This window comes from Vollenhovia emeryi, unplaced genomic scaffold (assembly GCF_000949405.1).
Source record: "Vollenhovia emeryi isolate VEMERY1.0 unplaced genomic scaffold, V.emery_V1.0 DF939188.1, whole genome shotgun sequence".
NCBI classification, from domain to species: Eukaryota; Metazoa; Arthropoda; class Insecta; order Hymenoptera; family Formicidae; genus Vollenhovia; species Vollenhovia emeryi.
The window spans coordinates 558217-572165 of record NW_011967178.1 but is presented as its reverse complement, the minus strand read 5'-3'; the positions used below and the strand labels follow the sequence as shown (position 1 = coordinate 572165).

Genomic DNA, 13949 nt, shown 5'->3' with positions numbered 1-13949 from the left:
TGGCATTTGGTACTTTAGGCGGCGGAAGGGAGAAATGTTTGGGCCTGGTCGGACGAGAGATAGTCGTCGCAGACCGGTTCGTACTCCGTGTACCGCCGCCTTTCTCCGCCAGGTGGCGGCACCCGGCGGAGAAATTTTCCTCGCGCGAACTGCCATTCAGTCTCGCTCGAGACGTGCAGCGTGTCGGACGTACGCGGCAGCCGGCAGAGCGCGGACGCCTCTGTCGCGGAAGTATTTCGTTTCGAGGTCCCGCCGCCTGCAATTATTCATTTAAGACTTGTAAGTGAATTTTCGTCTATTGCATATGTTTTTTAAGCCGTTTAGAAGAGAGAGAGACCTTTCTTTCACGATTATCTGCTTGGCGCAAAAAGTGAATAAGAAACAGATCGAGAGCAAGCTTATAAAATGCGCTTGTACAACTACAATGACGGTAGGAAATGGATCGAGGAAATGTGACTGGTTCATAAACATAAAACATAGAAATTGTGTTGAGAAAGAGATCAACATTTATTTGATGCTCTTGCAATGATAAGCGTTGGTTGTCTATTCTCGTAATAGAGAGGAATTATAAATGTAACCTCTTTTGCATTCGTATAAATATAAATAACGTGTTCTCTTTCGATTATCATTCATATATACAGTTTTTCGCACACGCTGTTACTCGCGGACTCCTTAACGTAATCCTAAGCCTAAAATCGTAATCAGTTAAAAACATTCTTCGTACTTACAACGATATACTACAGATCGTTTAGCGTTTTACATACAAGAAACAGAATGGAAGACCTCGGTGATTCTTGTTGCATAAGGCACTTAAAATATAGTATTCATATAACTTATGTACAGAGGGAGAGGATCGACGAGAGGGGACGACAGGGGGGGGGGGAGGGATAGAGCGACGTGGGATAAGAAAAGAGGGACCGGCGCGATATTTTTGAATAATCATCCGCGCTCGTTTCTGCCATACTGAAATTTGACGATACGTTTACAAGGCACTGTTTGAGAAGGCACTGCCTCATTGGCTACTGGCCGATCGTGCACGCGCACTCGGAAGAATAAAGAACTGGCGTTTCTCTCAACGATCCTCTAATTTCACGGTGATGTCCCCGCACGGACGGGACCGCTCGTCTACAGTGACCTACGTAACTGAGGAACATGTTTCCGTTCCGCGCAACTTTTTACGCGACACACAAATCGGCACGTCGAATTGGCGCGTTTTTCGGCCGCGGATTAACCGCCGACACACGTCAGTTTATATCACTTGAATCGCGCACATGTCGCGTCCGTATTTTCGTTCCTTCTCCCTTTACCACGGCCTCCACGGTTTCTCGTCGAGCGGCGGCAACACGCTCTTCCTCATCACCAGCGAGAGGGGTTTCTGATGGGGCGGGTTGTAGACGTGCTGATCGAACTCCGAATCACTGGTATAGCTGTTCGCCGGAGACGTGGCGACGTCCCGGTGGTTGTTGGCCGGGCTGTAAGCAGTGGCCTGCTCGCGGTACGACGTCGGGGGCGCCTCGAAGGCCACCGGGCTGCCCGCCGACGTGGACGTCGAGCTGTTGGACGAACTCGTCGACGATGCGGACGCGGTGCTCGCGGTTCTCTGAGGAATCGGGATCAGAGTCGGTAACGGCGAGCTGGGCTCCGGAGACGACGACGGCGAGGACGTAACTGGCGCCTTCACGCCCGCCGGAAGCACCAGGGCGATGTCACCGTTCGGCAGTCTGGTCGGCAACAGATGCAGAGCGGTACCGTTGGCGTTGGTAAAGAAAATGCCATTCGATTGCTGGACTTGGATGCGTGGCTCGAGCTGCGGCACAATGTGCACTTGCAACTGCGTCGTCGGCGGCGCCGGCTGGACAGGCTGTTGAGTCGCCGTCGTCGTTTGGCCGTTGGCATTGCTAGCATCGACCGGACCCAGGCACGTGGCCAAATGGGACATCAGACGTCTCTTCACCGAGGCGTCCAGACCGGGAAACTTGCCAACTTCGCTGGCGCACTCCGTGTAACCGGCGCGGAATTTGTTGAGGACGGTCGGATCTGCCGCGGCAGCCATAGCGACTTGCTGTCGTTGTAGAGTCTCCAAGTGCTTCACGGTCAGCTCCAAAATATCAGCCTTCTCGAGCTTCGAGTGTCTTGCCGGCTGTAACGGAAGAAGCAGAAGCAAAAAGGACGATTAGTAAATCAATGAAACGGTATATAAAATTGAAAGTGGAGAGAAAGAATGTCGACATAATGTAAGTTGGGTTTTGAGAAATTATTTTTCTACCTCTTTAACAATTTAAAGAACGTAGAATTTTTTTACAAATTTTATGCCGCCTTGGTCTCGCCGAATATATGCTACAGCAAGAATATTAGGATACTTACGTCTTTCTTCATAGATTCCAAAACGAGAGTTTTCAAGTCGTTCAAACTGTTGTTAATACGGGCTCGACGTCTTTTCTCCATGATGGGTTTATTGCTCTGTGAACAGAAATTACCGGTAGGAATAAATACAAGTGAAATCTCAATCGATTGAGTAAATAAGATACGAAAAGCGTGATGAATAGCGAGAGAACGGTAAAGTGTCGCGCCGAAAAACTTTAGAAAAGAAAGACCGTCTTTATGAAAACTTGTACGCGAAAACTACTGCTAAGAACGTAACGAAGACTGGTAAAGGCATCCGTTTTTATTTTACCTTTTCATTTTCGCTTCAACAGAAGATCGTTTTCAATTATTTTTATATTTGTCACTTTAAAGTCACGTTTATTACATTTCTTTTCCGTCACGTCAGAACGTTGGAACGAGTTGCAAATGACATGTAAATTAATAAATAATTTGCATAAATCATTGTAAATCGACGACTGATGAAAGAAATAATTAAAGATTAGGTCGCGTAACGAATTCGAAGCTTTCGACATGTCACTGCACACTGGTGTGCAAGGAAAACTACCGTTTATTCTGGAATTCGACGCTTGAATGAATCCGGAGCACGAAACACTCTCTTTAAATTCTACTCCGTCGTTTCGCGCGAGTTGTACTTGAAATTCTAAATACGCCAATAGCGTCTGTATAGCATCTCAATTCCGAAGAGAAATTAATATCGTCGTATCGAAGCGTTAATTTTGCGGTGCGTTAATAGTCGCCGTTTCTCTCTCTCTCTCTCTCTCTCTCTCTCTCTCTACGATAGAAATCAATTTGCTGCTCCGGGTCAATACTCCGAACGCGGAAAGTGTAACGCGCTGTTCAAGTGCAACGGAGAATCTCTTCGATCTCCGAACACTAACCCGTCGATTTTCCCCGGATCTCCTCGTGGTCGTCGTGGCCGTCGGGGTGGTTTGCGCAGGAGGCTGGCCAGCCTCCTGGGGCACGTGTTGCGCGGGCGGAGTAGCGCCGACGGTGACACCGCCTGTCGGCATCGTGGCACCCACTCCGGTCACCATGATCTTTACTTTCCGTATCACAGAACTCTGAGAACTCCCAGGCCGGGGAACCTCGAGCCACAGTGGGAAGCACTGTGGGAAACGCAGTCGATCACTTCACTGATAATCCAATAGTCCCCTTCGTCGATCGTTGCAGCCGACGGGGTAGTTGAGGGAACCGCGGTACGAGCGTGCACCGGGGATGAGCCGACGGAAGGACCGCGATGACAGAGTATGGCACCCCCTGGCTCGTCTCCCTCTCTCGCTTCTCTCTCTCTTCTCCCTTCTCTCTCTCTCTTTCTCTCTTTCTCTCTTTCTCTTCTCTCTCTTCTCTCTCTGCGCTGAAGTCGCTCGACAGAAGTGCGACCGCTCGCGACTGGTGTCAGAGCTCGACTAACTCGATGAACGGCGAACGTCTTCTATCGTGCCGTCGGAGCGTGGCACCCGGGTGGAATGCCTGGTGGCGGTGCTCTCAGTGGAGGGGAGGACATTCAGTGGCGAACGCGCGAGTGGGGGGTTCCAGCGCGTGACGCTTTAACCTGACTACCCCTACCATTGAATTCCGACAGTCGGACGGCACCCGATGCCTTTAAGACCCCCACTCTGGACTTTGGCTCTCTATGGCGTGCGGCTGGGACCCCCCCTTGGGGACTCCCCAATCCCCCTTGGAGCCGATCGATCGGACTTTGCCGGCGAGATTGACGTCGGTGATTTCCGATGGAATTTTCGATCGCTCCGCGGTAACTTCGGAGACTTAATCAATTGTTGCTTACTCGCTGTAACAATTGTTATTTATCGTCAGTCATTCAAGTAAAAAACATGTTAGCTAACAATCCGGTGTAAACCTCACGTCGACTGATCTCTTTCGCGAGGTCGTGTCTCGGTTTTACGCAATCTTCGGTTTTCCCGCTTAAACACTCATTTAGCCACCTTGCGAACGAGATCAGTCGGCGTCCCCTCGTCATTACCGATGCCGATTACGCGTCGAAACGAATCTATGAATTTGAGATCCTTCAAACGCGACGTTCAAGTCCGACTCCGTATACTCGTTCGCGGTGACGACGTCGTTCGCGCGCAGGTTTCGCGCGAGAGATAACTCCCCGCTGCACCCACAGACCGAGAAACAATGGGACGGAACATTTCCACGGATTGGCGATTAGCCCCGCGTCTGCGAAAGGTCATTAGAACCGGCTGGGCGCGTTAGCATACGCCGACCGCGTACTCGGCGACGGTAATTCCATCGCGGACGCAAGTGCGCGACCGGTCGCACGCGAACGTCATCGGAGCTTATATCACGTTCCTCAAAAATAGCCGAGTGCCACCGTGCGCGGAGTACGACAGGCTGACGCACGCGCGTAGCTCCGGCACGTGCCTCGTACTCCCTCCCGATGTACCGCCTTTCGAAATTGCTCTTTCTACTTGGCGCGACCGATTAAACGCGCGGCTCCGTATTTATCTCGGCCGTCGCACGCGTGTACGCGCGGCCTGAAATACGACCGCATCGATCTCGTGCCGGATCTTAACTTTGTTGACTGTTCGGACGGCGCGCGGACGGTTGCGTGCAAATATTGTGACGGATCGCGATGTCCCGGTCTTTCGGCACTCCTCGTCCCAACGAGAGCACTAACGTCGAATCGACGTCGACGGGGTCGAAACCGCGTCCCCCGGCCGTCAGCTTTCGGAAGTAATTAAGGGGATGCCGGAACGATTCTGTACCTTTTGCACTTAAAACTGGCTGTTTCGTGGAAACGTTTGTGTAATGTACAAATTAAATGACCTACGTGTACAGATCGAAAGCGGCTTGCTATTCCGGCTGGATTAAAGAACAATATGGCATCACTGAAACTAAGTTTGTAAGTCTAATAAAAAATAATAGTGGGCAGAACACATACTACATGTACTGCATGTGTGTTGCTCACAATCATTTCTTATTAGACTTATTAGACAAACTTAATTTCAGTGATACCATATTGTTCTTTCATTCAGCCGGAATAGCAAGCTGCTTTCGATCTGTACACGTAAGTCATTTAATTTGTATATTACACAAGTGTTTCCGCGAACTGATAGTTTCTAGGCGAGAAAGGTGCAAAAGTGTAGAATCACTCCAGCATCCCCTTAAGCTCAGAACTTTATTCTTTGTATTAAATTACTAGAGGGAAGTCCTCTATTATGAGACAGGATTCTAATGTGAGATAGCAGGTTGTCAACGTTCAAATACGATGACAAATCTTCTTTCGCAACGATTACACGACCTAACAATCAATTTTCCGCTAAACAGATTTCACTCCAAGGGCGATAAATTCATGGTGGAACCAACGGATGATGCCTATTAATTTAGCGGAAGTTCCGCTTCCTCGCATTAGGAGCCTATCTCATAATAGGGGATTTCCTCCACGTTCAACGTTCTGAACACTTTTAACATCTTGTTGGGGAGAACTGCCAAGTTAACTTATTTAATACAAAATTTGATACAAAAGGTAAAGTTCCAGAACTTAATTATTTTCGAAGACTGACGGTTGGGACGCGATTTCGACCCCAACGACGTCGATTCACTGCCTCTACTGTTGCTTTCAATCGCAACTGGATGTTAAGTCCCGCGAAAGGTTGCCCGTAATTTACCGTTGGCTACTTTATCAGATAAAGACCGATTGGACAATCCATGGGAATTCTGCGTTCCCGCAGCAGGCATGTACAGTTGCGCGAATAACGCTTTGTGTTTACCTTACGATTATATGGTGGATGATTAAACCGGATATAACTAGACTTTGCGCAAACGTAATAATACGTGCTGCGATGTCTGCCTGATAAGCGCCGCTCTTGTAGACTAATGCGGCAAACACCATCGCGTTCCGCCAAGTAACATATTACAAACAATTGTACGTTCAACGCATTTCATGTCCTTGCCTTTTCTCGGATATTATTTGCGCCGCCCAAGGTAAAAAATATACCGATGTTTACAATTTAGCGCATTTATCAATTTTACTAATCAGAGCTTGCGCAAATTTCGGAGCATAGAAAAAGAAATCCTCAATCACACTACGTTGAAACGCTTGAAAATTATTTGCCGAGATGTGTAGCTTACGATTTAAAAAAAATACGCATATAAATTATATTGCAAAGATAAAGATTGCTCTCATGATATCCGCGTGACCCGATCCACGATTGCAGCATCCCGTTAGCAGCGAAAAGAGTAACGTAAATTCAAAGGTTCGTAGAAGCGCGGTAGGTGCGACGAGGTTCGCCTCGAGAGGAATCAGGCTCGTGTCCTCGCGTGCGTGCGCGCGCCCGCGCCCGCGCGCGCGCGAGTGCAGAACGGCGGCAGCACACGAGGGAACCGACAAAGAGAAGAAAGAGGGAGGCCGCCGGCTCGATACGGAACGACGGAAACAGGGACAGCAGGGGTCGGGAAACGGACGAGGATAGCACCAGTGGAGATAACGCGCGCGCGACTTCACCTACACGGAGAAAGAAGGTGAGGTACGTCGCCAATCACGTAACCGGGATTCGACGCGGCGTACGACAAAACTGCGCTGATTGGGCCGGCCTGGCCCCCACCGCTGGGAATTGGCCGAAGACGAACGTGCCGCGCGCGTCGCTTTCGCAAGTGGTGGGGGTGCGATCGTCATTCGACTTGGAGCGCCCGAGCAGTGCGGGCGCGTGGATCCCGAGCTAGAACGTGTTTCCGAGGGACGCGCGTGGGGGATGGCGGTGATGATTATGAGGAAGAGGATGGGCAATGAGAGATCGAGGAATTTATATGCACTACCGCCGTGTAACTCGCCTTCCTTTTTCTTCTCTCGGAATATTATGCGAAATCATTATGTCTTCTGCAGTTTGAGAATAATAATCGTGACCGTTGTTTTTTTTTTATTTGGCTAATTTTATTTAGACGTATTTAAAAAATGTGCTCAAATATTTTTTTAGATACGGCCTGAAAATATTAAAGGAGCTAATTTAATATTTATGAATAAACTTGAAAGCACAAAGACAGGAATTATGTCCACAATAATGAATTTCAATTGGATGAGATAATTTAGATTAAACAACTTGATGTTTCGTATAAATCTTAGATTAGGGCTGCACATTTTAAGATTGGAATTTATAATTGCGCAAATTTAGCGATCAGCGAGTATTTTTCTAAGCTAATTTTATGTTTCACGAAAAATATATGACAATATAAAGATGATATTAAAATAAGCAAGTAAATAATGCATTTCTTCCGTTTAAATTTAGTACGGATTTAAAGATGTAAAGCAACCAGATTCTTCAGACATTGTGCTTCCATCTATCGGTAGATGCTACAGGTTTTTTCGCTGGACCAACGATACTCGCATGCTGACAATGAGCTGCGCGATAACGAAAAAAGTTACGCGGCTAGAAAATGAATGGTTATATACAAAAAACTTAATTGCGTATTTCGAGGATGCTCTTTGTGGATCTTTTCTTTTTAGATTTTAATCGTCTCAATTGTTCGAATAAAAAAAATATATAAAACTTCTACAACATCTCGCTCATCTCGAGTCGAGACAAGTTTATTCTTCTCTCCTTCGTTGAGCCTACGTCACGATAAATTCCATAAATTCACAAGGCGGTCGTCCTTCTGCGACATTTGCGCCGGCTTACATAAGACTATACAGCCGATAAGCTCTAATAAGCAACGCACTAATTTATACGCGAGCGACAACGGTCGGCGAAATGTCGGTAGACGAACAGTATCTCGGTCAAGAACTCAAACTCCTTATCGCGCGTCGTAGCCTTCGATAAGCTTTACGTAAGATATAGTTTGCGCCGCGGTCTTTTATGAATTCCATTATTCTCCGATTCAGGGCGAAGCGGGGCTGCCGCCGCGCGTACGCGATATCAGTTATCAACCGATATATCACACGTTAAAGTAAAATTTCTGTTCGCGTCACACTCGTATGATGTATTCCCGCGATAAGCGTTACGCGATTTGCACTCTCTGCACGTGAGAATAAATTTAGCGGGGGCCTGATAGAGATCGCACGAGCGTTTTGCAATGCAAACAGTGGGTACAAAAGGTTGAGATTAACGTACGTGATGAACGTTTGCTCGCGCGCGAGTATCCCCGGTAGTTGCAGCGGCACCTGTTCGCCGGGACCTACGGCCTCCGTGAACTCGGCGTGACTCATTAGCTTTATAGGGTGCCGGGGCATTATGTGGAGCCCGTGGTGGCCATATAAAAGCGCTCGCGAGGCGGCATCGGCTTTGCTCGCGGCAAACGAACATTAATATTCGCTCCCTTTCCGTCGGGATATCAGATTAGGGGCTCGCGGGCCCTTCTCGCTCACCCGTACTTTATTACACCGCCCAGAAAAAATAAAGAAGCCGAGCAACGAGCAAGAGCAACCCCCCGGTTTGCAGTGCGCCCAAGTGCGCACCAAGAGTGCTGCGATAATCTGATCTCGCCGCACGGCTGTATCACTCATTCTGTTTTTCCTCCCAGTTTTCGCCTCCCTCGTACTCACTTACCGCCGCGACAAATCAAATTACAGTTGGAATTGCCCGTGCGTTGCGGCACTCTCGTGTCTATTTCTGAAAACGTAGATTAACTTTAATCTCGATTCAACTTACTTTTTATCTCTTTCTAGTTCTAAAAAGGGCCAGTTTCACAAACGTCGGTTAACTGCTAACCAAAGGTTAATTGATTCTCCGTCTCTTCTCGGATAATAAGATAGAAAGAGATAGGGAGTCGACTGAACTCTGGTTAACAGTTAATCCCAAACTAATTTTTATTTCACGAATTTGCATATTGTGGAAAGGGTCATTTTTATTTAAAACATAATATAATTCACTAAGGGCCAATTTCACAAGAGTCGGTTAACTGTTAACCAGAGTTCAGTCAACTCCCTATCTTATTCTATCTCGTCCTCTAAGAAGAGACAGAGAATCAATTAACCGTCAGTTAGCAGTTAACCGATCTTTGTGAAACTGCCCCTAAGAAATAAGTTTTATTAATCTTATATGATATGACACATGTGTATTCTAAATAACGCTGCTTCGGATTGCGAAGACATGTGTCATGGTGTGTGTCATATTATATAATATTAATAAAACTTATTTCTTAGTGAATTATATTATGTTTTATTAAATAAAAATGACCCTTTCCACAGATAATATGCAAATTCGTGAAATAAAAATTTGTTTAGGATTAATATAGCATTAATATTTATACAAAAAATATATTATCATAAAATAAATGGAAAAAAGTTGAACTCGAGACCTCCAGCGTTCTAGTCGCTCGACTTACTGGCCCGTCCACGCGGCTAAATTAAAAAATTAACGTGTTATCGATTCGGTACACACGTGGCTCATTTAAAAATAATTTAATTTCTAAACTAATGCCCATTGGCAAGAGTTACTGCACCGTTTATTATTGAGGCGGATGTAGAACAACATATTTAAAATTCAGCCAAATCCCAGCCTACGGACCTGTATCTTCCCTTGTTAGAGTTAAATGACGTTGGTGGAACCAAGCCTTGGAGATTAATCCAAGGAGAAATGAAAAGTCGAGACGATGTCAGCTTGATGTCACGTTGACCAAAATATGACATAAATTTGGTCAATATAACATCAGATTGACTTTTCATTTCTCCTTGGGTAAACCGAGACTAAGTTTAATCTACATCAGGTAGAAGTGGACATCAGTCGGTCGAGAAAATCGATGCTTTTAACTATCTGCCCGCTCAGTTCCTAGCTCCTTCTTGCAGGATGTCGCAGGTGCGGCCAATGCGTGGATGGAGAGTTAACGGCGAATTCTATTAGATATCTCACAGACACAGATATCTTCACGATTGTGTTGTCGAATAATGTTGTATGCATGGTCTCGCGACAGCAGACAGTGAAAAATGTTGTATCTCTCTAGTCATGCGCTAACTAAATTTTCAATTTTTCATGTCCCGAAACTTAAAGTTCCCAGTTTTTGAAAATTTCAAACTATTGTAGATGTGAAATCACTTTTGATGCGTGTAGTTTGGACTTTGGAGGAACAGTCGTGAGATGCAAAATCGCTTTGACTCAACCATGCGGATTTTAGCCGCAAGGGAACGACGGGTGAATGCACTCGTAGTCACGCTTTGCGATAATTTATGACGACTGCGCGAACCGAATATGTTTCTAAGCATGCGAGGAATTGTGGGGAACTCCACGCGATACGCCGCGCCAGACAGAACTCGCGCAATTAGGCTACGGAATCTCCCTCGTTCTGCCATTATCCGCTGCTCGTCAGCTCGAGGCGTTGACGTTCATTGAATTTAAGAATGTAGCAGTGATTTTGAAAAGCACACGAACGCGTGGTAATTGGTCGCGGAGGGAAATGACTCGACATAGGAAATCGAACGCCATTTCCGAGTCATTGCTTTTGGCATTATTTGCTTATCCGATAATGGCCGGCAAATTGTTGGGTTGTCAGTCAGTGAATATGCGTATGTATTGTAAGAGGCGTACAAGAGTGCGTGCGAGTTTTATAACTCGCTCGAGGCGGCCAATCGAGAGTTTCGTCCAGCCTGAATATACATCGATAGGATCGGAATGGCACGTATAGTTTGCGCCGCCGAAATTTGCGACTCTCGTGTTAAGAATTGCACTTCTGACGTTTTGAATATCCCGAGAAATCTGGCACGCGAGTATCTACGGTCACGATGCGACGCACGCGAAACTAGCTTTTAAATGAATAATCCAGTGCCCTTTTGAGCGAGATTAAAATTGGGCTGCTTTGTGCTATGTCGCATTATGTTGCAGCTAGTTGCAACTTTTCATATTGAAAACTTGCTTTCGATCTCGCTTCCAAATGGGTTGGTTTTTTGGACCGATTTTGCATTCTTTTTTATTCGGTTGTTGTTCGCTTGATGGTCGTATTACAACAAAAAAGATGGCGCATACCCAGAAGCGAAGCGAAAATGATTCAACGAGAAAAACAAAGGATGTTTTTCGTTTCATACCAACGAGTCCCAGTATGACTGCGTTTACGATAGGTATGTAACAAGCGAGATCGTATTTTTTTTCGAACTGACAGTATAAATAAATCTAAAAAACGCCTCGTAAACGCCATCTCGGCAAGCGTTTTTACGGAACAAAAAATCTCAGAGAAACTAATAAATGCCTATCAAAAACATTTGGAAGGAAGGAGACGTTTTCGTTACAGCTTGCAATCAAAATACATATCGAGGTGTGTTTTTTTTTCGACAATGATGATGCAAGAAGAAATTGGTTTTAATAGAGATATTCGTAAGAACGATTGAAAGAAGAATTGATCGGTCGGCGCAATAAACCAAACTCTTTTAAATTAAAAAACATTTTAAAGCTTTTCTATTATCTTTGAACATATATTCATGCTGACATATTTTTTATTGTATCTCACTTTAGTTAATTATGCACTATCTGTACTTCCTTTTGACTATTGTATTCTGTAAGTCTTTAGAAATGATAAAGTATAGAAGGAGAATTCAAATTATTCCTGAGAATAGATTTAAGTAAAAATAAGAGAAAATATTTATGCTATTCATTTAATGGAATGAAATGGTTTATCTTCTTGCGAACCGAATTCAAAGGAATATTTATAATGAGGTTAGCTTGCGGTAGTTAGTTTTCAACCTAGTTTACTAAAAAGAGTTACAAAGGAGAGAAATTAGATATGAATTATGAAACTGAGACATTTTCTGTGGTAAAATAATTATGTTCTCATTAATAAAAAGTATATTTAAATTTTATACGTTGATATTACGAAAGATTTGTTTAAAATCAAAGTGTAAATGATATAAAACTGTAGTAGACTTTAATGAATTAAATTACATTGAAAAGTGAACTTTACAAATTACTCAATAGAGAAATTCGTGCACATTTATGTACTTTTGAAGATTTGTCACAGAATGTGATGGATGTTACTTCAAACAAGATTTAGCACTTAGGCAATAGCAAAAGATTTCCGACGTCGGCATGCCTTTGTGGGTGGGAAACTTTACAAAATTTATGGATTAGGATTACATCCCTAACGTCTTTAAAGCGAATTTCACTTAGAAACAGGTCTAAACTTTACATAAAGTGGTAGATGAAACTTCCATTTTAGTTTAATGCGTGTGTCGCGTAGTCTATGCAACTATATTAGCAGGTTGTTATACATCACCAATTAAAATTTGTGCGCTTTTTTGCATTCTTGTTTTATTCATTCTTTACCATCTAAATATTTATCCTTTATCATTGATTTCATGAATTTTATCTTAGCATTAGCCTATGTAACTATGTAATTATAAATAGGAAGTTGGGCCAATTAAGTGAGCGATAAAAAATTATACATGCTAATATAAAATTGTATTTTATTTTTCAATAATTGGAATAAAATAAGCAAGTATAAAACTATAAACGTATATAACTATACTTTCATTAAATTGTATAGAAAATTGCTTGACGACGCTTGGCTGGCAGATTCTAATTAAAGAAAATTCATTGCAAAAAATATTATCTTAGCCAGGGTTTGAACCTGGACCTCCCTACACTCTAAGCGGGCTTCTCACCAATTCGAATTGGTGACACAATTTTCTACACTGGTTAATCAGTTACTGGCGTTAAATAATTCGTTACGTTATTTCATTAAATTGTACATTGACATTTTTACAGCAATGCATTCTACGCACTGTAATTAACTCTTTGCGCGACGGATTTTTCTTATGCGTTGCACTGGGGAAGCGATTTATTGATCGGAAAAAATGCAATTCGATGTTATGTCCTTCAGCTCCATCTTATCTCTCACGTGCTTACCCGGACGTGAAGTCTTCCGTGAAACGTTAGGAACAATATACACCGAGGGACCGAGATATCGACGTAAACACGTCCGTCACAAATTCCTCGAAAGCCGTTCAACGTTTTACGGTCTCATCGAGCACGACAAGCGTAACCTGGAATTTTAGCGATCGTGTAGTCACCCGTTCACGATCGCTCGCGGTAAAAAGTTTGAGCCACCGATCGCATCGTCGCACATTCAGATCAATTTTCGGTTATAATCCAAACGGCAATGTGTGCCAGTGCCATAGATTAACACACGCGAGGTTATCATTTTTTTTCATATCTCAAGTACAGGACATAACTCACAAATAGATTTAATATCGCCAGTAGTATATAACCAATGATATGTAGTTTTTCAAAAACGACCTACACTGGCCAATGTTTTTCTTTAAAAAACAAACGACGTTTGGACCTTTTTAAGGTAATCTGTACACACAATTGTTACTGATCTCATCACCTTTCGTTTGGCCAATATCGTTATGTTAATAAGACATTAGAGTAAAAAAATGATTCCACTACGACTTTACTGCCCTTGGAGCGAAATCTCTGTTTAGTGGAAAATTCATTGTTAGATTGTGTAATCGTTGCGAAAAAATTTAGGTGTCGAAAACCTGCTATCTCATATTAGAAACGTATCTTATGATATAATACTTTCCTCTATACCACTGAAAATGGCAGTGGTATACTTGTAACTGTAAATCGGTGACTATTCACTGTTCTCGGTGATAATTTATTGATTGACCTTTAGAGAGTAAT

General features: G+C 44.0%; 1 protein-coding gene across 1 annotated transcript; it reads right to left on the bottom strand.

Annotated features, from left to right (window-relative positions):
* Positions 1-483: 483 nt before the first annotated feature.
* On the bottom strand, positions 484-3943 carry LOC105562436 (protein hairy). Its single transcript, XM_012013278.1, has 3 exons — positions 3264-3943; positions 2365-2460; positions 484-2140 (listed from the first exon to the last, which is right to left on the bottom strand). The coding sequence occupies exons 1-3, from the start codon at positions 3417-3419 to the stop codon at positions 1304-1306; spliced, it is 1089 nt and encodes a 362-aa protein (XP_011868668.1). The 5' UTR covers positions 3420-3943; the 3' UTR covers positions 484-1303.
* Positions 3944-13949: the final 10006 nt, after the last annotated feature.